This window comes from Cryptomeria japonica, chromosome 1 (assembly GCF_030272615.1).
Source record: "Cryptomeria japonica chromosome 1, Sugi_1.0, whole genome shotgun sequence".
NCBI lineage: Eukaryota > Viridiplantae > Streptophyta > Pinopsida > Cupressales > Cupressaceae > Cryptomeria > Cryptomeria japonica.
In genome coordinates, this window is record NC_081405.1 from 563,500,898 (window position 1) to 563,525,362 (window position 24,465).

Below are 24,465 nucleotides of genomic sequence, written 5' to 3' on the forward strand. Positions count from 1 at the left end.
TTGTCCTCAAGCAATGATCATGGAGTGTTCAAAATGACTTCCGATATGAAATGGCTTTGGAAACACACATGGAGTAAACATGCTGGAAAAATATCAGGCGTGAACCAAACACAGAGCATACACGCAAATACATGTATTGTTAGATTCCTTCTTATTGACTAGAATGATTCATTGATTCATGTTTACCCTGCAGGATGGTAGGATCAAAACTCTGATACAATTGTTATGTCCCCTATTAGAACGCTACATGTTTCCCAATAGTTACATACATCATTTAACATCATTATCGTCATTATGTCTTAAATTAGGTAATTGAGATTAGAAGTATATATAATGCAATAAATAACTAATTAAATTTAGGGTTCGCCCTCACTTCTTCCCTAACACTACGGAAGATGGTGGAATTACTATGCTAAGGCACTTGAAAACAGTCTTCAAGCGGGCTCCCATCAAGGTTTCTTAGGAACATATGTTTATGCCCATCTTGGGACTCTCCGTCAAGGCTTCAGAAATATATGCCTTACCCATCTTGGGATTTTCCCATCTAGTGACCGAATTACTCCGCCTTTCCCTACACAAACCCCCAATCCTCACGAAGCCATTAGCAAAAGATCAAGGGCTAGACTATGAGTATTCTAACTTCTCATGTATTATAAATATATATGAAATTAAGTATGACTATCATACAGATTGCAGTCTATATTAATATTACAATTGAATTCTGCATAAGAACATTATCAAGCTTCATATATTAAGCATACATATTAAGCACATCCCCATGCATACCACCAAGAACAAAGATGTTACTGCCTATAAGTTAATAACAGTTCTGATCTGATCTGATCCATGGTGAATCCATGGTGATGTCACTGGATGATTTGATTCCTTTCCTTTATATCTCTCAATGTGAGGGAGAGGTCACACCTCTTCATCGGTATGCCCTTTGGCAAGAGACACACCCTTTCACCATTAACACCCTTTGAAAGAGTGCAACTCTTCAATATTTCTGCCTTTTGAAAGGGACACAACCGTTCACAATGAGATCTGCACTTCTTATTTAAATCAGATCTGAACTTTGATTCCCAAATTATCCCCCCTCAAATGAGGTTCTTTTCTTCCTTTCATATTTCATGTTTGAGGGAGTCACAACTTCTCATTTCAAGTCTTTTGACCATTCTTTAACTTAATTAAATTTTAATTATATTCTTTTATATTTTAATTTTACTATTAAATTCTACTTCAAAGTGGGGACATTACATGCAATTAAAAGAAGCTTTCAAATTCTTTAAAGAACCCTAGCTTTCATTTTGATTGTGTCTATTCTGCTAGGATTGTGAAGCTCTAGCAAAATTGTAGCTTTAGGGACATTTTTCATTTTTCGAAGGACATTTCTTAGCTTCCAAGTAAGAGTGTCAAGCTGTACATATTTCATTTGTTGAATAAGCTTGGAGTTTTGGGATTCATTGTTGGATGAGCTAATGGTCTAAGAATGACATTTTTTTGCAATGTTTCACAGATTAGGTTTGGTGTTGTTTCGTCTATGCTCATTGTTTGAAAGAGGAGATAGATTTAGAACTAGATGCTTGCCTTCTAAATCTAAAATGATTGACCACAGTCCTCCATTTGTAGAATAGGGTATCATTTCTTTTAATTTTGAAGAGTTGCTATGAAAATTCCTATCACTTTTGTTGCAATTGCTCAAAGGGCATTAATTGTTATCCTCTCTCAATCTTGAAACTCTAATTTGTAACGTAAATCTTTCCTTTTTGAAATATGTTGTGCCTATTTTGAAGCTAGAGTTTGTTCGATGTTCATTAATGTTGATTAATATTTATATTGGTGAGCTAACTGAAAACAATACTGTGAAAGGTTGTGAACAAGACATGTATTCCTTCAATCGTTTCCATGTCTCTGGAAGCTTGACTATGTAATTTTGTGTTTGTTTCTTCCACTCTACTATCAGTTCTCTATTTCAAAGCTAGCTTTAGAATCTGTATTCAAAATGCATTGAAGATTAAAAAGGAATATCTCTGTTTATAGAGCTACCTATGGGAAGGATATTTCTGTTGATTTCAACATTATTGTTTGAGCTCAATTTTTGATGATGCATGCTTTATAAGTAGTATTTACTTAAGCAAAAGGAGGAAAAAGTATTTTGATGTGTTGCATGATGTGCATTCAATTGGCTCAAAGTTATATCAACTAGAATATTTTGATGACAAATAGGTAGCCAAAAAATGGAACATGCAGTCGGAATCGTAACAACTAAAGTCCAACTATAATATAGCATAACAGCAGATCATCCCTTACAAATTCAAACACACTATAATCATAGTGGCCCCCTAGAAATAATTCAGACCCACCTTCTGAAGATTAGTTAAATTGAATTTTGATAATACCTTTCCAAGCGTGGTCCAACTGGTATAGGTGGGGTTATCAGGAAATGCAAAGGAAAAGTCTTAATTGCCTATGAAAAATCCCTACATAAGCAAGCAAAATAACATGGCAAAACTTCAGTCTATGAGTTCAAGGAGTTCTTCTAGCCTACTAAATGAAAGTAACCAATTTGATAGTCGAAAGAGGCTCCAAACTAATAATTCAACAAATCATTAACAAAACAAACAAAGGAAATCCAAACTGGACGGTGCAAATCATGTGACCTATATTATTTCAAAGATAAAAAATTCAGAAATAGATGACAATTGAGTAGTTGATGCTCTAGCAGAACTGGCCATCACCCTTAATCCAATCGATAGCCTAACCAACTGCAATAATTAATAACAACTCCTGCTATAAATCATTAAGTTAATGCTTTACAACACAGAGAAATATCCTTCAATTTGATTCAGCTTTGTTGGATCCAGAAATAAATCTATAATTTATGGATCAATATCAAATTCATGCCCATATACATCACACTTCTAAAGTCTTAACTTTTAACTCTTTTTTTATGATTCTAATTGCCTAACCTGCATCCCCTTTTCCAAATCCACTGCCACATCCACCGATCAATCCTTATGTTGTGTCTTTCCATTACCATTTCTACCACTTACTTTAATCTCCACTAACCTAATATTTCCACTTGCCACATAACCTTAGTCGACTCTTACTTTTATCCACTTTCTGACATCTATTCCCACATCACCTTTCCTTATCTCCTTTCCTTAGCTGACTGCCTCCCACTTCAAAATCCAATCTAATTTCTCTGTCTCATCTCCATGGCTGTATGCAATTCACCACATGCTCCTTCCTGTCTTAGAATCCACAATTTCTCAACCAGTTTTCCTCAACAAGGAAGAGTGTTCAGGTTGTCATACCAACCAAACGATAATTTAATGAGCAATGATAAATATAAAAATCAGTTTAAATTTCATCCAGATATACTTGCATTCAAGGCATTCTATCTTGTATGGTAAACGGATTATGGTATCAAGAAAAGGGGAAACAGATTATTTAAGGGAATGTGGATGATAGTGAATGATCTGTATGTTTGCATTGTCCATGTTGTCGGTCCACAAAGGCAAAAGCCACCCAAAAGAATAATAGAACCCTTGCAAATTCAACTCGCTAGGACAATCTCTCCCAGCTATGTGAATTTTGAGAATTTAATTAGTTAAGTTTCAATTATTTCATATTTCATTGTTTATGTCAACGCTAGTCACAAAATCTTGTAACCAACCCTGTTGAGTTGCTTTCCCCTGCTTCAACTCAGGAGAAGCCCAACAAGCTGAAGACTGCTGCTAGTATACTTTCGACATAGCAAAGAGTTGTGTTGTCTCTGCTCAAATTCAAATAAATTAGCCACTCAGAAAAACTGTAGTGGCCATGAAAGTAACCATACATTTCACAAGAAATCAGTTTCCCATGCGGACAACTCTGACCTTCACATTTTGATCCTCACAAAGAGCTCCTAAGAACCCTAATGATGAGAAGATAGTTTCTATTACACAAGGTCAACCCTTCAAGGAATTTCGCTGAAGAATTAAAAATAACTTATTAAAATTTTCATCACTAAAGTGAAGCATTGACAACAAGGAGATAACATGTACTGACTCAATGTATTGGAGTATCTTACCTCAGCATCATATGATAATCATCATGTCGGGGTGGTAGCAGCCCTTTTTGTAACAGTTTTTTTCTAAAAGCATTAACAACTTTTTCCTCCTCTGCATCCCGTATGTCCTCAATTGAAACAGATAAAACCCTGTTTTCACTTTTCCTTCTTCCTTTTTTCTTTAATGAATGCCTGAACTTTGTGGATGCATTAATTGCCCTTTTCTTAAGGGATGCAATTCTGGTCTTTCTTCGCTCATCTTCAGAATTTTCAACATCTGATTTTCTCTCTTTTCTTTCCTCTTGAATCAAGGAAGCTTCAGAGTCTGAAAGTTAAACAGTTTTCAATCAGCTAAAGCAATATAAATTCATAAGACACAAGCCTTTGAACAATTTAATATTGGACATATGATGATTTATGATGAGATCTCTACTTTTTCCTCTAATGAATTCACATGGGAAAGGCTTATTATGTACAACCACAAGTTCAAACTCACAATTCAATTAAAATGTATTAGCTATAAAAAGATTGATCACTGTGATAGATTCCAAACAATTGGATTGAAGAATAACATAAAGCATCATATCAATAAATTTCTTTCTTGTTACTCTTCTACATAAAAAAGTATGGATAACAGCTTTTACAAATACACCTAATAGTCATTTAACAGTGCATAAATATCAAAATAATCTGTACTGCACATTAAATTTGTGTGAACAAAAACATTGTCAAACTAAATAATTAAAAACTAATCTCAATGCATATATGAAAAGATGTCAAGAAAACTTATCAAAATACCATGCATCTGTACTTCATATGTATGGCAAAATTCCATCATGAAATTACCAAACTAAAAACATTGAACTTGAAATATTTTTACAACTAATACCAAAGAACATATGAAACATATGGAGTTAATGTTGACTTAACAAACACCAACTGTTTTTTCTAAGAAAAAACAGAACTTCTATTAAACCATGCATGTTAATTTAAAATTGTTGAATCTACGGTTATTTAACTTGAATCTATGGTCTGCTCTTATGGGTATTTATAGAAATGAATGAAGTTCATTAAAATGCATTAATCAAAGAAACAACCTACACATTGTCACATAGTATCACGTGATGTGAAATATCATGGACAGTGTGGAGGAATATGAGGATAAGTATCAAATCAGCACTAGATACAGGCAAAAATTCTTTTCACGAACATTGTCAATTTTGAGTAATGGCATAGTGTACATAAGGTCTAAAAAAACTATTTCATGGACCATAATTTCCATAATTACAGATAATGGTTGAAACACAAAATCTAAATAGAAACTGGATAAATGCACAGACAGGCCTAATTGAGATCCCTCATTAGTTAAGTCGATAAGAGTGTTGAAACCAAGTGCTTTTGAGCCATCTTTAAGTTTGTTTTCCTGATTTATAATCATATAAGCCAACAATGTAGAACAGGACTGATTGCTATGTCCAATCACACACACTGCAGCAGGTGGTGGTCCCCAGTTCAATAAGTGCTTTTGAGCCACCTTTACATGCAAATGTCACTTTTGTAAATATTTTAACTTCAAAAGATACCCTTAAATGCCTACTTTAGCTTGAGAAGATGGCAGCAGGTAGAATGTTATTTCTAGAGAGCAATAAGGTATTTAGAAGTCAAAAAGAAATGCTAGTGATGGGTTAAGAGGAAAAACACAGAATGAATGGATACCAAGTCAAGCTCTACCCTTATTTGAAAATAACTAAAAAATTATTTTTAATATATAATAATACTTGTTACAGTTTGCCAGGTTTGTTCTTTCTCCTGGATAGTTGAGGTATAGATAAACAACACCTTTGCTTTTATAAAAAGTAATCTGAAAATCGATTTTTGGGGTTAAAACTGTACAAAAATGTCTTATCATCTAGATTCTACTTAGATAAGGAAGCTTTAAGAAAATTAATGAGCAGGGACCACTATTATAGGAGTTCTCAAGTATAACAGAGTAAACAATGGTTCATGCTTACCATAAAGAGCAGTAGCAGAGTACATACAAATTTAAAATAATTTTATATATGTATTAGGATACAACCCTGTGCCATTTGCAGGTGAATAATTCTTTCTTTTTCAGATATAAACTTTTTACACTTCAACAGTCTTTTCTTCCGTGTGCTTTCAAGTTTCTTAAGAGAATCCACTGATATTTTGCAACTCTAATTTTTATTTCCAATGTCAATGTCATAATTTGTCATTGATATAATAATAATAAGAATATTATAATGGTATTTAAATTTTCAACAATTTATAATGTCATGCAATGTTTGGTCAAATTTGAATACAATTAAATTTCAACTTTGTTGTTTTATATTATGTTTTCTTTTTGTATATTTCAAATATCACTTGTATTTATAGTTTTAGTAACTGATCCTTAAACCCAGAAAAAAATGGCCACTGAAGACATGCCCCCCATCAGAGAAACTTGGAGAGTCATTGATTGATAGTGTTTGTGACAATCATATGCTCGAAACCTTGTAAGATAGCAATCAGTAGTTCAGTGACTTCCCAAACTCGGAGCACTTGAAATTTTGAGATAGCATGTTCCACTCTCTCCCATTACTACATGGAGGACAAATTGCACAGAGGCATTGCTTATCACATTCCTCTAAATTGTGTGTAAAATTATAATAATATAGTAAATAGCAACATTCCACTGGACTATGCCCGCTAATGGACTCTCTAGGGTTGATCCTACGTCGAGAAGAGAGGGAGTTGAGTGGACTAAACCGGAACTGGGGTGGGTGAAGGTAAATTTTGATGGAGCTTCAAAGGGGAACCCTGGTCCCTCAGGAGCTTATTGTGTAGCTTGTGACTCAGAAGGAAACATACTTGCAATTGATTCAAAGCAATTAGAGATAGGGACTAATAATGAGGCAGAGATACAGACAGCTATGTCGGCAATGGATTTGGCAAAAAGACTCGGGATTGATCAACCGCATCTAAAAGGGGACTCTCAGATAGTGATCAATGCTATTGCCAGTGGAGGAGAAAAGGTGTGGAAGTTGCATAAGCTTTATATGATATTTGTGGAACACTGGTAAAAATGGAACATTACCAAAGTGATATCCAAGATTCAACCCTCCTGCCTCCACCCTAAAGCCTTCAGCAATTCCATTGTGCATGCCTGTATGGAAATTATGTTTAGTCCTTATAGTGACAACTGGGGTGGGCAAGCTTCTAACATTAAACCAGTGAAAATGAAAATATAATTATTCCGTCCCCCTTGAAGTGAGCTGTCCCACTATTCAAGGTTCGCTTGAACCATTATGTACCAATTGAAAAAGTATATAGAAAAACGTTGTATATAAATACAATTTTCTTTTGTTGTGCATGTGACAATTGTACCAGACTTGTGTCTCCAAAAACACCCCCATCCTCTACAAGATGAACCTTACCTTAAGATTTCATTTGTTTGAAAAATATCAGTATACTAAGGTATATGAAAGCAATATGACATATTATTTTTCTTCAGCACAAACAAATTTTTTTCGCAATAAAAATTTAAAACAGGTTCATATTACTGAGCTTGGATTCAGCAATGTGTCAAATGGCATATCAATAGTGAAAAGGTGAAAAGTTAGTGGCAATCACTTGTGCTATTGGCCTTCTCAACTCAATTCAGCATATAAGCAGGACCAGATGTCACAGACAACTATTGATATGGTACTCAATTTCACCTAGGATGTTCTTTGTGCAAGAAACGTAATGCATGTGATGCACAAAACACATAAGCTCCAAGATTGTTATCATGACTTGTACATCAAAAATTGTGAGTGGGTCATATAGAAGGAAATGAAATCATTGCATTTAGTTAAACCAAATTAAGCTCCTGTTTACTTGGTCAGCCATAAATGATAACACATCACTCAGAGAAAAATTTGTAATTATTGATTGGTGTCTTATGCATGGAAAAGCATTCACTTTTGTAGTTTTGTCCATTTGTGTTACACCTGACACACATATGCAGCAAAATGCTTGATGGTAACACAGGTCAGATAAATAATGTTAGTATAGAAAATTATCTTTTTATTAGGTATACCATTCCAATATTATTGATAAGATTGGCAGATTAAACTTGCATATAAAGTGTTAGGACCATAGGTTAAAAACTTGGATTTGGCGGATCTAAAATTTGACTCATTCTCGGGACTCACAAAAACTCAACAAAATTTCCAAACAGTAAAGAACACATGAATTTGTAAAGTAAATTTATATAAATGCATAAAAAATGAATTTACAAAGGTAACAAGTGGTCTTTCCTTCATTTATAGATCAAAAAAGAGTTTGTGACATATGATTATAAATTACATATCCATGTTATATTTTACAACTTTCATCCTTGCTAAACATGGGGCCAAAACAATTTTTTGTTTTTCTCTTTTTAAAACCAGAGGAGACCTTCATGGCACGTGCCATTTTCCAAAATGTAGCTGACAAAACTCTATAAATTTTTTAAATCAATCAAGCCTTACTCCAATTTGTACAAATGCACCAGCAAACAATTGAGGACTGATATTTGTTACGCTGGTTGAGTTTTTCTTGCCAACTAGCAAATTATTGGCAAGTTTTTATGCAATCAAATGGCAAGTACTCAGCAGACTTTTTTGGTGAGTTACTCACCAAGCCTAGTGTGGTTGTGGATCGGCAAGTATTCGCATAAGTTTTTGATCATTGGTTTACCATTTTACCATAGCAGCAAAAATCTTTTCGGGAAAAAGCCCACTAACCAAAAGAATATATTTAAGAACAAAAAAAAAGTCAGAAAGACCCCAAAAAGGAACTGCTGTTTTTAAATCTAAACAGCCCACAGCATAGAGAGAAAATAAAATTGAGAATTTAGCCCAAGTTGTGGAATGTAGATTTTTATTATTTATGTTCACATTGCTAATTAAATTGCACTGCACAGAGCATATGCACCAATCAAGCCTTACTCCAATTTGTACAAATGCACCAGCAAACAATTGTGGACTGATATTTGTTATGCTGGTTGAGTTTTTCTTGCCAACTAGCAAATTATTGGCAAGTTTTTATGCAATCAGTTGGCAAGTACTCAGCAGATTTTTTTGGTGAGTTACTCACCAAGCCTAGTGTCATTGTGGATCAGCAAGTACTCGCATAAGTTTTTGATCATTGGTTTACCGTTTTACCATAGCAGCAAAAATCTTTTGGGAAAAAAGCCCACTAACCAAAAAAATATATTTAAGAAGAAAAAAAAAATCAGAAAGACGCAAAAAAGGAACTGTTGTTTTTAAATCTAAACAGCCCACAGCATAGAGAGAAAATAAAATTGAGAATTTAGCCCGAGTTGTGAAATGTAGATTTTTATTATTTATGTTCACATTGCTAATTAAATTGCACTGCACAAAGCATATGCCATAGTGCATAAATAAGATGCTAATAGTTTTCATATTTTCAATTACAAGCTGCTTTGTACAAAGTCAACCATTGACCTTATTCTTAAAGTCTTTTACTCATTAGTGATTTTACCTACACTTCTAGAAAGGAAGTTGGGCTTCTTTATTAATTCCATTATTACAGTGAGGGGCATTCTATGTGACCTTGCATAAAAACTAAAACATAAACGATGTCTACTATATTGTTATTAATGAAAACAATAAAATGACTCTTTAGTAAATAAAAGTAGCTCTTCAAATAAAAATAAAGTAAAAAAATGTAAATAAAATAAAATAATTCTTCAATAGTTCTAAAGTAAAATAAAATAACACAACTGATATCTCTCAACATTTTTCAGATAGATGCATTTAAGATATCTATACTAGTTTATAATAGTTTATTAAATTATTATAAAAATTTAATAAATAGTTTTAATTTAAAACCTAAAGTTATATATACTTGTGTAACAAAGGTTTCTTTATTCTCAAGTTTGAATCTATTAGGGACAAAGAGAGTTTATTCTTCATATGGGTGTATGAGAAACGAGAGAGACTCTTCTATATATAGAACCCTAGTATTCACCTTTCAACCCTTGAAATACTTCTTTTCTACTGCCCAAGGATTTGGTTTCAACTTTCAAGCCATTTAAGAAAATTGGATATTTTGGCCAAGGTATGGGAAGACGGGAAAAGAGATTAAACTCCTTTATAAGGCATATCTAAGTGTAATGTCCACTACTCAGTACCCCTGGAAAGAATACCAATAGTAGGTGAACTAGGACAAGAAAATTACCTACTTTCTTAAAACCTCTATGAATTCGCTATAAAATATCCTGCACAAATAAATAAGATTGCTTTATTTATTTGCATATAGAATTGGAGTTGTTATAGTTGTTTTAATTATAAAAAAATTGTTGCAGATTAATGTTTGGGAATGGAGTCATGATTGGGTTGCCCGGCCAACCCATGCTAAGCCTTGCAGGTCTTACTAACATGGTGTGGGTCTTATTCCCCTGATCCCACTCTTACCCTTGTAGATTCTTAATGAAGGAAAGGTAGGGACAGCATAGTGGAGCATAGTTGAGTCCTCAGTTTTACCAAACTAAGCCCAGGAGCGGATCTAAGCCCCCCTGGCCTATTGCAGACTGTCATCAATAGGTGGTCTACTTAGTGGGTAAACCTTAACCCTCTTACCTATCTAAGCCCTCCTTCCAACCATATTCTAACAGTTTGTTATATTGGATCAGATATACTATATTGTATCAGATTACATTGCCATTTCTTTATTTGTTCATTCCATTTTTCATTACATTATTTGATTCCATTTGTAGATTGTATTAAAGTTATGTAGCATTGTCCACTTATTGAATATTAACGGTCCTAGAGTTCATTGTAATTATATGCAATGTTATGTTTGCTGTACCAGATATACAGAATGTAAATTCATTATAGAATTATAATGTGATTTAATTCCTTATTACTGATACGTGCCATCTGAATTATATTATGAATTTCTGAAGTTCATTGACAGATTAATAATCTGGTGAAATTTGTATTTATCCAGAATATACATGACTGTTTATTACCCTTATTGTTTGATAGGATATTTTAATCTCATTATATCCTTATGTCATTATTACTCTATTCTTAGAGTTCGACAAAACATACCTGACCGGCTCCTTCTGAATGCCTTTTGATTGTTTTACACACCTATCGTGTTGACAGAGTACAGACGTGGACTGAGGCATCAATCGTGGTGTGCTCGAGTCTTCTTTTTCTTACCCTTTTCTCCCTGACCCCAGACACCTATGCAAGGCTTTCCCTTTTAACATGAGGAGTCACGTATGTTGAGGGAGAAGTGTCTCTTTATTTCAAACGGCATTTTTTGTTTAGGGATAACTAAGGTTCGTAACCTCTAATTCATATTGTGTCCCTTAAATATTATGGCTAGCATAACCTTATTAAATATTGCTAATACATTGCTTTATTAAATACTACTAATGACCAATCAATTATTATAGTTAATCAATTTAAGTTATATTGCTGATCAAATATAAGTAACTAGCAATTGCACTTTTGGTGTGCAATGGGTACGCCGAAGATGTTTAGAAAGTTAATTATTAAAATTTTTGGTTTATTTGTTGCATGTATGTGTGTAGTACTTAAGGTTAATTAGTAGGCATCTAAACATAATTAAAAGGATAATTAGACTCCATTACCAATAGGCTCGTGTTATGTTTTCAATCGAGATGAAGAGGGAGAAGGAAGGAGAGAGTTGGGAAGAATGAGGGAGAGAGAGAGATAAGAAGATAAAGATAAAGAAGAATATAAAGATTGAGATGGAGGAGAGGGAGGGATAAAGATAGAAAGGAAAAGAGGATAGATAGACATAGAATAGATATATATAGAGAGAGATAAAAATAGCTGGAGATTACATATTGGTGTTGGGAGAGATAAAGACAGAAAGAGATAGGGAGATATAAAGAAATAAAGAGATATATATGATGATGTGGAGAAGGAGAGGAGAAGGAGAAGAGAAGGGGATATATCTCAATATATAAAGAGTGAGAGTGAGGGGGGGGAAGATATAGACAAAGGGCGATCTAGATAGATAGGGAGGGATATAGAGACAAGGAGATAGATAAGTAGAGATAATGATGTATAGTAGGAAAGATATAGGGAAAGATGAAGTAAATGAGAGAGACAAAGATAGAGGAAGTGATATAGATAGAGTGAGATATGTAGCAATAGAGAGGGATGGGAAGAGGTATTAATAGAGTGATATGGATAGAAAGAGATGGAGAAGAGTGAGAGGAAGATAGAGTGAGATATGGAGCAATAGAGAGGGATGGGGAGAGAGATAGAGAGAGAGGTAGAGGTATTAAAGTTAGAGACATATGGATAGAAAGAGATGGAGAGGAGTGAGAGGAAGATAGAGATAGAGATAGAGAGTAGGATAGGTGGAGAAAATAAGAGAGAGGTAGAGATAATAAAGATATAAAGAAAGGGAAATAGAGAGAAATACAAATAAATAAATACAAATAAAGATATAGAGTAGGAGAGATGAAGTTGATGAGAGAGAGGGAAGGAGTGATAGTGGGAGATAGAGAGAGATAAAGAGAAGCAGACATAGCTAGAGAGATATGGATAGAAAAAAATAGAGAGGAGAGAGGGGGTGATAAAAAGAAATACAAATACAAAGAAAGATAGATAGAGTTAATAAAAGAGGGAGGAGATAAGGAGACATAGATAGAGAGGGGAGCTGGAGATAGCAATATAGAGATAGAGGGGGCAATGTGTAAGTGAGAAAGAAGGTGTCATAGACAAGTAATAGAGGGGTATAGAGAGAGGGAGAGAGAGGGAGAGCGGGGGAGTTAGAGAGATAGAGATACAGATATAGATAGGGAGGGAGAAATGGGGAGTGTGTGTGTGAGGGAGAAAAATGGAGAGATAAAAATAGATGGATGGAGAGGGAGGGATAGAGATGAGAGAGTAGAGAGATATAAAAAGAGAGAGTGATAGCAAGAGAGGGAGAGACGGGCATAAAAATAGTTAGTTATGGTTTTTACATACAATACTAATTAAAAATATTAAATATATTATATGTTTAGGAATTTGTATATTTATTATTGAAAAGTATATTAAATTTATTAAAAAACCTATTTAAACTATATTTATTACTGTATGTTATATAAAATAATACAATATTAAATATAAATATTATATAAATTATATATTTCATAGATAATATCAATGAAATATAAACAAAATATATAATTAATGATATATAATATTTTATACAATGAAATATGTAATATAAATATAAAACATAATATTATTTTGAAAATAGCCCGCACGGGTAGCAGAGTTGGCTCAGGCTGTGGATTTGCTCCCCATTGCTCTCAAGTTCGAATCTGCTCCTAGTTTAAAGAGGTGAGACGGCTTGCGGGCGGAGGATCTCACCCATGGGGGGATTAATCTCGCCCTAGCTCGCACAGGTACCCAAGATACGAGTTGTTGGTCGCTGGGCTAGGTCGCGGGGATACCTCCTATGTATTAAAATATATATTATTTTGAAAATGAAATTCATAATTTAAATTGTATAAAAGATAATATACAAATGACCTATCATGATTCATCATTTGATCCAAGTTTTCATATTAATATGCCTTTATGTGTGTTACCTTTGCCTTTGTGCACCTCATGATTTGGGTGACTTTGGCATAATGGATACCCTTAATCATTGGTTCTTAATCGAAGAAATTTGGGCCGAAGTAGTATGCTCCTCCATCAAGTAGAAAAGCAATCTTGTGAATGATATAAAATTCTCTATTAAAAATTTTTTTAAATGATTGTTCCATAAATAAGCTTAAAATAAGAACGTTATCATCACAAATAAATGTTATATATATATTTGATTGATAAATATTATTTTCAAACATTTCAACCATAATAAATATTTTTATGAACAAAAATAAGAACCTAAAATTATTTTATAAATTTAAATAATTATAATAATTTAATTAAGAAATAAAAATTAAAATATTTCAAACTTAATTAAAAATATTAGATTATCAATTACTATATTTTTTCTAATAAAAAAGACTAATAAATATTTTATTAAATATATTTAAAACAACTCTATGAAAAAAAAAGTTTAACTCAATTAATGATGTATTTATTATGAAAAAAATTTAAAAAAACATTTAAAACAATTTTTAATGAAAAGTATGAATAAATAAATAATTATAAAAAAAATGTTTGGTGATGCATTTTTCTATGGGAATTAAAAGTTGGCTTAGGTGACTAGGTATAGGGGACATTCATACTTTTAGTCTTTCACTTCATTATCTCCTAACCAATCGAAGGTTGGCTTGACAATAATTTTACTATCAAACAAAAAATTTTAGCTATCAAAGGGTGCAGATTCATTCCAAAATTCCCGAGGTACTGGTGAGAGCGGTTTCTGAAATTATGGCAGCGTTTAATACGATGCTAGCGTTCAGTACGAAATTTTGTTCAACCATAAATGCTGTCCACAAGCGGGGTAAACGAAAATATAAGTGGCGGGGACTCCATTTTTCAAAGAGCAATCCGATGGCCAAAAATATTTCTATCGTCTTGCACGTCTATGGGGAAGCATGGACCGTTGATGTCAAATCCTAGGTCGCCCTTCTCAAATAAAGAAACGCCTTCAGCATAAATATTATTATTAATAAATATTTATTATTGTCAGTCAATTATTATTATATCTTCTAATCTTAATCGTAGCTTTCCTTGTCTCTTTTATACATGTATCAGTAGTTAGTTGTTGCAAAGGTAGACAAATCACTATGTGTTTGCTCCATTGCATAGCAAATATAATTAGGGACCTTCCTCCTAAATAAGTACCTAGTTTGTTTTTTCTTATTCTCTATGTTTCACTTAGAGGCTTGATAGGAAAGTTATGAAGTCTTATGGAATAAGACAATTTTCCACAATGTCTTTTATGTTACGACATTTATAAATATACAGCTAGCTATTAGTACTATGTACAATTGTTAATCTGATTATTGGGTTAAGTATGGGGACATGACACTAAGGCCCATTGATGTTAGTCTCAATCACACTAGAGAATTTTCCCAAACAGCCACAAGTTCCACTATTGTCAAAGGAAACATACATATAAATCCAGTTGGCATGCGTTCTCCAAGGAAGACCCAAACAAAGCAACTTGTAAACATCCACCAAAAGAATGAAGCTCATTCAATTACACTCATCCACTATGCACAAAAGTGATCATGTATCTAATTTCCATCCTTAGAAATTATATAAAATGCAATCACAGCATTTTGCAAGTCAGCCTATTGGTATTACTATTTAGCAATCTTAGTAATCAATAAAAAAGAATTTTAGATTGATTATCTCAATGAAGTGGAAGAGAATAGCTTCTACACTTACACGTGTTATATTCCACAAATATTGAAAAAATTATTTTGCCTCGACATTCAAACTTTGGATGATAGGGGGACTACTACTTCACAACAAGGAATAACCAATACCAATCTAATCATTAACCCAATGGATAGTTCATCAAAGAAACCACCAATATGAATCCTATGACATTAATTTGTTGTTTCACTAATTCTATGAATTATTTGAACAACATGGAAGGCAAAATTAATAGATAGTAATATTTACATTATCCATAACCACTTGTGACTTAGTTGTTAGAAACATGTAGCAACATTAAAAAAAAAAGTTATTTTAAACAACAAACACAAACAAAATATAACTCGAGATACATTGAATAAATCCAATGTAGTAAAAAACTCCAACAAAAGAACCAACCATCAAAAGTAGTCTCATACAAGCATTCTCTCACTTGCAACTAATTTATTGAACTCTAATGTGGCTACATACAATCATGCAATCTGTTGGAGCTCAAAATCACTGGTTTGATGATCCCTAAGAATATGCCACTCTCTATGATTAGGATCAGCAATTTATTTTGGCCAACTAGTGGAATGATCGATTTGATCTAACTTCCCTTCCCTTCTGGCTCTGCCAAACCAAGGCGGGTGTACCTTATCACCAACTTTTCTTTATATATACTACAATTAGCTGGTAATACTTAGGCAGATTATATTACAATACTCCTATTTTAGGTCACTCTGAAATGGCATGAAAGTGAGAATGACTTTATATTTTATTTCTTCTACTTCTACTGTGCAAAACTAAAACTGAAATGAAATCTATTTTATGGAATGAAAATGTTTTCTTGACTTGGTTTCGATGTGATGCAATGCTGAGCATGCAATATAGACCAGTGTCTTTCTTCTCAATGGGCACAAAGTCTTATGGAACTTTATCTCTTTCGGTCTCCTTACTAGACAGTCTTACAACTATCCATTGTTGTTCTTCCTACAACTACTACTCTTATTATGACGGTCACTATACGGCGAATTTAATCAAGCCCCTATAGCAACTTATCCAAGAATACATATCTTCCTGTTCATGAACTGAAAATAACAAGATAGCAATAATATATACAAAGAAATCTTAATGCGGTCTCCAATCTTCTCAGTATTGAAATAGCAAGCAGATTCGAAATAACGAACCACATTTATATGAATATCACATATACGCAGAAAGAATACTGATTTTGTATTTGCTTAAAACAGAATTACACCACAACAGTGATAATACCCTTACGGTATGATATATTACAAAAATCTGATATTTTTTCTAAAATCTTTTGATGTTTGCATATAAATAGTATACATTAGGGTTGCATCGCTTCACTTCGTCCGTCATGTCTCTTAGGTTGGCACCTTTGTGACAATTTAGTCGTCGTTGGAAACTGTCTGTAATTCACGTCATTTCGACATAGGTTATACCGATAAGTAACCACGAACTTGATTTTGATCTCCGGGCTACCTATGTCGAACACATCTTGGATGGTGCTTATCGGGATTGTTTCAACTATCAACATACCTAAAAACTGTCTTCCCGAATTCACAAGTTATCCCGATGAAGATCTTCACTTTTGATTCTGCCTTTTGCTGTAAGTTATCCCGATAGAGGTATTCAGTTGAGGGTGTGCTATCGGAGTAGCTGTTTCGATGTTACTTCATATACTAGTTTTGGGGATAAGTTGTTCTATCAGGTCGCAGATGATCCATTATTCTGATTTCATTAATTATACCGATAGAAATATTTCAACCAAAAGCACGCCATCGAAGTAACTATTCTGATGACCATCCATATGCCAATTTTCGGAGTAAGTTATGCTATCGGATCATAGGCAATTCATTATCCCGATCTCATTAGTTATACCGATAGGGTATCACCTTCATTTTCCTTTGTCGCCATAGGTTTTACCGATATCAGTTCATCCTTCATGTGTGCATAATCAGAATAGTTCCCCCGATGTCGTTCTATTTATTCACTATCGGGATAGTTTTAGTAATCGAAACACAGTTGATGTGTTATTCCGACTTCATAAGTTATTCCAATAGGTTTGCATAACGCTCTTTTTGTATTTTCTTTCGTCGAGATAATGTATCCTGAAATGTGTGTGTGTCGAGATAGCTTACTCTGTCGCCAATGCAAATAACTGCTTCTCTGCCTTTGATAACTATTCCGATAGGTGCCTAAAACATCTTGTTCGGTATAACTATTCCGATATAATGCTTATCGAAATAGCTTGTTCTATCGGAATCACATAGAATTGTTATTCCGCCTTTAGTTAGTCATTCGAACAGGTAATCAAACATCTTGTTCAGTATAACTATACTGATATGATGCTTATCGGAATAGCTTGTTCTATCGGAATCACAAAGAATTGTTATTCCGCCTTTAGTTAGTCATTCGAACAGGTAATCAAACATCTTGTTCAGTATAACTATACTGATATGATGCTTATCGGAATAGCTTGTTCTATCGGAATCACAAAGAATTGTTATTCCGCTTTTATTAATTATTCCAACGAGCAATCAAGACTTCATGTTCGGCATTGCTGTCCCGATGTCCATGTTCAACACTGATTTATTGGATCAGGTTAGCTATCCCGATATCGGTATTTAACAATGATTTATCAGGTTAGAATAGCTATTCCGATATAGACAAGAAATGTTTGCTTAGTGAGGTTATCTTGCTGATCTTTCTTAGATTTATTAGGAATTTTTCACATATCATTAGGGCATAATGGAGACAATATGTGGGATTCTATGTTAGGTAAAAGAAAAATTTTGTAGCTTCAACATTTCACCACTATAAACACAAAAACTTGGTGATCATGTCAGGGGTATTGTTATGAAAATTTAGGGTTCCAACACAATCCTCAAGAGGCACAACATTGGATTTCTTCCTTTCGCTACCAATAACCCTAAGACTAGCATGACTAGAATGCAATTCTCTTGAGAATTTTATCTATTTAATCCTTCCTTGCTGACACAAGAAGGAAGAATTTCCTTTGAGGAAAAGATCTTTGTAATAAACTATTCTCTACTCTTTGAAATTTATGCAATATATATTTGTTTGTTTTTAAAGAAATTGAATGCAACAACGATTATTCAATATTCTGGGCTCCCAACTAATGACAAGGCTAACAATGATTTACGAGTTTGCATATGAACTTTGGAAATTTAGTTCATAAACAGAATTTACAATAATCAAATTCCTCCAACAAATATACCATTAGCTATGGTTGGATCGCGGTCAATGGGTTTGTTTCAGAAGTGCGGCAGACCTTAAACAGGGGTTTTTTAAGGTTTTAATCTTCAAGGGCTGCGATAGAGATCATTGGGTGCTGCGATTCAATATAATGACTGCTTGCATGCTGAAGTTGATGAAAAAGCACCATGTTTATTCCAGATCATTATCTGAAGACCCTTAAACTGTTTCTTTACCCTCAACTACAGATATATTCATTATCAATCATGCTGCATCTGATATAACCCAAGGCCCTTGAAGATGGAATGATTTTGCTGTACTCTCCTGGGGTTCCGTCCAGAAGATATCCTCTGCAGGGGTTTCGTACTAAGAAGAGCTTGCTTTGGAAACTGGTTGAAGAGAGAATTCGATAATATTCAATGATCAATAATAATCCCAAATCTCATCAATGTCTTTTTATATAAACTCTTCAGCCAAAAAGCCATCGGCTTCCTTCTTCCAACCCTTTGATTTGGTGACTTAGGCAATTAGTAATGTTTGCCTCTTATTAAATAAATCACCACCATGGAGTAAGGCCTAGGGAAGATTAATTCATAACATGAGTTGGCCCCTTTTTATGATATAAAGTGAATAATTAAGTGCCAATTATTACACTTAAGCTTTTTGCTCAATTATTTAATTTTCACTTAAAATGGTCCCTTGTGAATTAAAGTGAATAATTAAGAGCCAATAATAATGAATTTAGCTTTTTGCTCTTAAATTTAATTATTCACATAACTCATGGAAAGGGACATTACAATCTTTCCACAAAGAATAATATTAACTAGAAAAGATTGCAAATATGGTATTTATACTAGTAGATGAATGTATGAGTCAACCAAGAGGAAATGTAACATTTTCCACACATAAAGAATGAGAATTGTTTGAGCCTGAAATGAGTCTCCAATTCCATTCTTTTGTCCTATATGAAATGAGTTCGTTTGTGGCCAACCTAGTCAACTAAATTCTATTTCCATCATGACAAGTTCGCAAGCAACTGAACTCAATCGACTATGGTCAAAATTGTCACCTATAGACATTTCTTTCATTTCCTCAACTCTTTTCCATCTAACTTTGCCTCAAGAATCCCTCTCAACATAATTGATCTCTCAAACACCTAAATATGTTTATTTATACAATAATTTGAAAACCACACATTTCCAAATAGAAGGTTTTCAGTCAAGCTAAATATTTATAGCCACCAAAATCCAAAATCAAGTATCCAATACTCAGCTGTTTGGAAATGGATTGCCAATTTTCTCTATTGGAGTCTTCGAATTCTGTCAATCACAATCATGACTTAAAGCATGCATCAATTTAATGCAAACTAGTCCAGAAACAACCTACAAAATTTCTCCCAAGACAAGGGCCATCAAGAATACCAAAAACAAGTGTCCTTTCACCTACAATTGGTGAACTCAACCAGACCATCATGATGTTGCAAATCAAAATTAACATGCCATATTGTAGTGCCTAAAACACACATACTCCAATCGTTAGTCCACAACAACCAATATATGTATGCAAAAATGAAAAATATCCATATGACATACTATTGAACCTTTCTAATGCAGAAAATCAGACTTTTGAGCTAATAATTTTTTGGTTCCATTTTTGTCCTATTAGTCCACAACAACCTTCAACTCCCTGGATAAGTCTTCAGTTCCATTTTTGTCCTATAGAACAAGTTTGTCTACAGCCAAACTGGCTGTTTCACTTTGTTCCCACCATGATGAGTTCGTATGCAGCCTAAAACATGCTGCACTAGTTGAAATAAAACCAAAAAGACAGGTGTACATCATGGGAGGTTACTCAATTATCCCTCTCCCCTTCCCCCTCCCCTAAGTATAGTGTGCTTTTTGTAGTATTTATTAACTATTTGAATAGGATAAACCATTGTTCCAACAACGATAAGTAGACAACTTTATAGTTGTCCACTTCTTAATTCATGTGATATAGCAAAAGCAGGATAAGAAGCCAATTTATTAAGCTACCTTACTAATACAAAATGTAAATTCTACTTAAAAACATGCAAGCTTTCATGTGGCTAAGATGTTTGATTCACTCCAGCTAAAATGTGAAATAATGTCTTTGAATGTACTTTTACTTTTACTAGCAAGTTTCTAATACCCTTCGCATGTGCACACAATGTGTTAATATTAGCTCTTAATATCTCAAACATGAAACTGGAAACAGAGTGATTTGTCTATGCATACGAACAGATTCTGCCAATTGCCATGCATGCCAGACTTGTTTTACACACAAAGCTATACAAATTACTACTAGCTACTATGGTCTCCACATGCTAACACTTGCAACAATGTTTGATTATCTCTGCTCAGCTAACGCAGAAAGTCTGCCATCATTTGCAGGGATGCACTAGCATTGTGCCTATATTGTGCATACTCCATACTTTTGAACTCCATAACTCAAATTAAATTAAAATAACTTCAATAAATGTCTTACTAATCAACCACTTTCTACTTTATTTTACTATGTGCAGTCATGGTAGCAGGTGTAACTCATTCCTCACAAACAGAACTGTAAAAAGATTAAACATATAACCATCTAAACTTACATGCATGTGAAAGTCCATCAAGTGACCCCGACATTGGGATAAAACCCAATGAATCCAACTGCAACACTCCCAGCTATCCGATCTGATGAAACAAAAAAGGCTATCAGTCCATACTTAAAAATCCTTGACTAAATTAATGCATTAAAAATCGAATTAAGATGCCATGTACAGGATCTTCTTGCAAACTCCAATGAGATGCCCTAAAACACTTAAAACATATGACTTCTAGAAAGCTCTGGTACATTCTGACCATGAAGTAAGGAATATAACAGAAACAAAAAAAAAATTAAGCATATAACTTGACAAACACAAGATTTGCCACTTAGCTTACCTAAAAACTCAAAATAATTTCATAGAAGGCTCAGGTAAGGTAGAAAGTATGTGCTCTTCTATCACATTACCTGGAATAACATCTACGAACTGTCCAAGCAAAAATTTCCTAAATGTAAGAAGTTTCTAGATCCTTCTAGGACATTTCATAAAATAGCATATAAGATGTACGAGAATATCAATTAGCTGGAAAAAAAAAATTATAAAAAACTTGCCACTTGGAATAAATATGGTATTCCAAAATGCAAAGTCACTTTCAACTATCAAGTTTGTTAAAATGAAACCACCACTGTCACAGTATAACTGGCCCTGAGCTAAACCTCCACTTAAAACCAAAAAAAACACAAGGGTAACCCTAACCAACTGAATTCACACGATGGCAATCAAGTTGCAGTTGTTTTGCAAATGGACTTCTGATAAATTACTTACTTTGATGCCCCATCTTCTCAGTAGATGTAATATAAGTAATACTAAGTTCTTGACAATTATAGAAGAAATGCATGCGATGTAACATAATACAAATTATGGAGGACCTGACATTAGCATGCCTATTCAATTCAACAATCAATCCCACCCCTAGTTATCAGATTTGCTAAAATATGCAGCATCAACTGTCAACCGCTACCTGAATTTCCATTAAAAAAGTCAAAATAATTGCAATTTAGTTTACACAATGCAGATCAAACATGAAATAACAGTCATATGCTATTCTCTTGTATTACCTGCTATGAACAATGATGCCTCATAGACCTCTTAACTAAATTTTCTACATGTAGATATGTTCCAGAAGACACACGATGTAACAGAATATTCAATAATTAAAGCAGAAAGCATGAATCTCAGAGAATTCACTGCTAAGCATACCTCTGCAATTCGCAACCAAGCCCGCCGCCAAACTACCACTATAAGGCATAATTCCCAAAAAGGAATCTCCTTGACTGAACTAAAGTAATGCAAGTCAAATTTATCAAAGTCCTAAGGTGCAACAAATATTTTCCCACCGCATTAATCAAGTAATACCCTAGGATGCCACAGAAAACACAAGTTTCTATGCAATTCTAGAATATACCACAACAAAAACATATAATGTCAGGGAAATTTTCAAGATTCAGCACACAAAATAAATTTTCAATGATATGCTACTTCATTTTATCCGTTCAATTTTGAAAATTCTAAGAGAAATACGTTCATCAGATAAAACGAAATATGGAGAATTTGAGGCTTACCTTACCTACGCAATTCGTAAACCAGCCCTACTTCCAGCTCTCAGATCTGCTGAAATAAACCCAAACACCAGCAGGACATATCTAAGTCTCCATTCAAGAAACCAAACTAATTTCCAAAAAGGCCTCTCCCTAAATGAATTCAGATAATGCAGGTCAAATTCAAAAGAAAATCACTGTTACCTGCCACAATGCCCTAGCCCTCTGCAAAATATCGTGCGTCTAAGTGAACTGAATGATCTAGAGTAAATGGATATTATGTCACAGAAACACTTGCCCAACAGAAGCTTAATAGCTTTTATTTCATTCAGAAAGTTTCGACCAGATATCACAGAATTTTCAATAATTGAAGGAGACAACATGAATTATGGAGAATTTGCGAAAATAACACCAGCTCCGGCTATCAGATCTGCTGAAGCAAGCACTAGAACCATTAGCATGTACCACAAATCTCCCGGCAAGAAACCATATACATATGTAAATCTCCATTTAAAAAAACCAAAAACCATAAAAATATTAATGCCTTTTCCTAACCGTATCCACACAATGCAGATCAAATCGAGAAGCAATTCACATACTCCTCAAAACACATTAACCGCCATGGTGCCCTAAAGCTCTCCTACATGTAAATGAACTTTCTAGAAGCTTCTAGAAGATTCTAAACATCACAGCCAAAATGCAGGCGAAGCCCATAATGTCCAATGATTGAAGCAGACAAGATGAATTATCAACACTTCCTGCAGACCTTACCTCTGGAAATTCGATTTTCGAGCCCTGCTCAAAGATACCACCGTCAGAAAACAAAATCCCCGCGCAAACTACACGACTTATTAAAACGATCAGCCGATCCAACAAAATTTCAAGAGCCGCAATTCAAGACGGCAAACCAGAATGATCCCGCTGGGAATCAATTGTCATCAATCTGTTCCGTGCTCTCGAATTTATGACACTCGAGAGAAATACAACAGCAAAAAGAAAATTGAGGTACACAGGACGAAACAATGTATAAATTGTATTCTTTAACTACGGTAAAGCGAAACTGCAACACCTGACAGGAAAACTACTTCCTCTTCCCATCAATTTTCTGTTTCTTTCTTCTCTGGTTTCTCGTTTCCCGAAATCAAAACAGTCCTGGCTGCTAATGACTGCTCAACAAAAACCGCTTCTGGCCTGCTTAATCAAGACTGTTTGACAGGGTCGCATCCCAACGCCCGGGAGATCTCGAAGGCGGTCTGGAGATCTTTCCGGCGAATTTTAGCGAGGCCCCACACAAAGGCAAAGGCTTTGAGAAGCTCGCTGTGGGTCCATGCCTAATTGTCGGTAGCGTATTGACCACATGTTCCAAAACTAATTAAAAAAAAAAGGAAAGGGTGAGAAGTAGAAGTTAAGTTAGATAAGGAAAAAAGAGAAATTCGTTGTCGCGGATAAAGAGGTGGTGTTTTTATAACGATTCTTGACAGATCACTTTTACCGCGGTTAATTTTGACAAGTGGGAATTCCGGAGTTTTAACTTCTCTGAGATACGGGTCAAGACAGCGGCCTAGTTTAGGGGACGGCCTATGCGTCACCCGGTTGAATGGAAAACCCTAGAGACAATTTCTAAAGATAAGGAACTAATTGATTCGCAGTTATGTATTCTTATTAATATTC

General features: G+C 34.2%; 1 protein-coding gene across 12 annotated transcripts in view; it reads right to left on the minus strand.

The window, feature by feature from the left end:
- Positions 1–24,114, minus strand: part of LOC131043948 (phosphatidylinositol/phosphatidylcholine transfer protein SFH6) — an 81,052-nt gene extending 56,938 nt beyond the window's left edge. The window contains exons 1-7 of one of the 12 annotated variants that reach the window (XM_057977192.2): positions 23,566–24,114; positions 22,999–23,224; positions 22,819–22,864; positions 21,594–21,682; positions 21,263–21,344; positions 7,152–7,220; positions 4,076–4,379 (exon numbers count right to left, since the gene is read on the minus strand). In XM_057977192.2, the coding sequence (XP_057833175.1) occupies positions 4,076–4,379; positions 7,152–7,220; positions 21,263–21,296 (407 nt within the window). In that variant the 5' untranslated portion in view covers positions 21,297–21,344; positions 21,594–21,682; positions 22,819–22,864; positions 22,999–23,224; positions 23,566–24,114. Of the gene's footprint in view, positions 1–4,075; positions 4,380–7,151; positions 7,221–21,262; positions 21,345–21,593; positions 21,683–22,818; positions 22,868–22,998; positions 23,228–23,565 lie in introns of all 12 variants that reach the window. The other 11 variants (XM_057977194.2, XM_057977197.2, XM_057977193.2 and 8 more) reach the window with 11 other exon arrangements.
- Between the last annotated feature and the right edge of the window lie 351 nt (positions 24,115–24,465).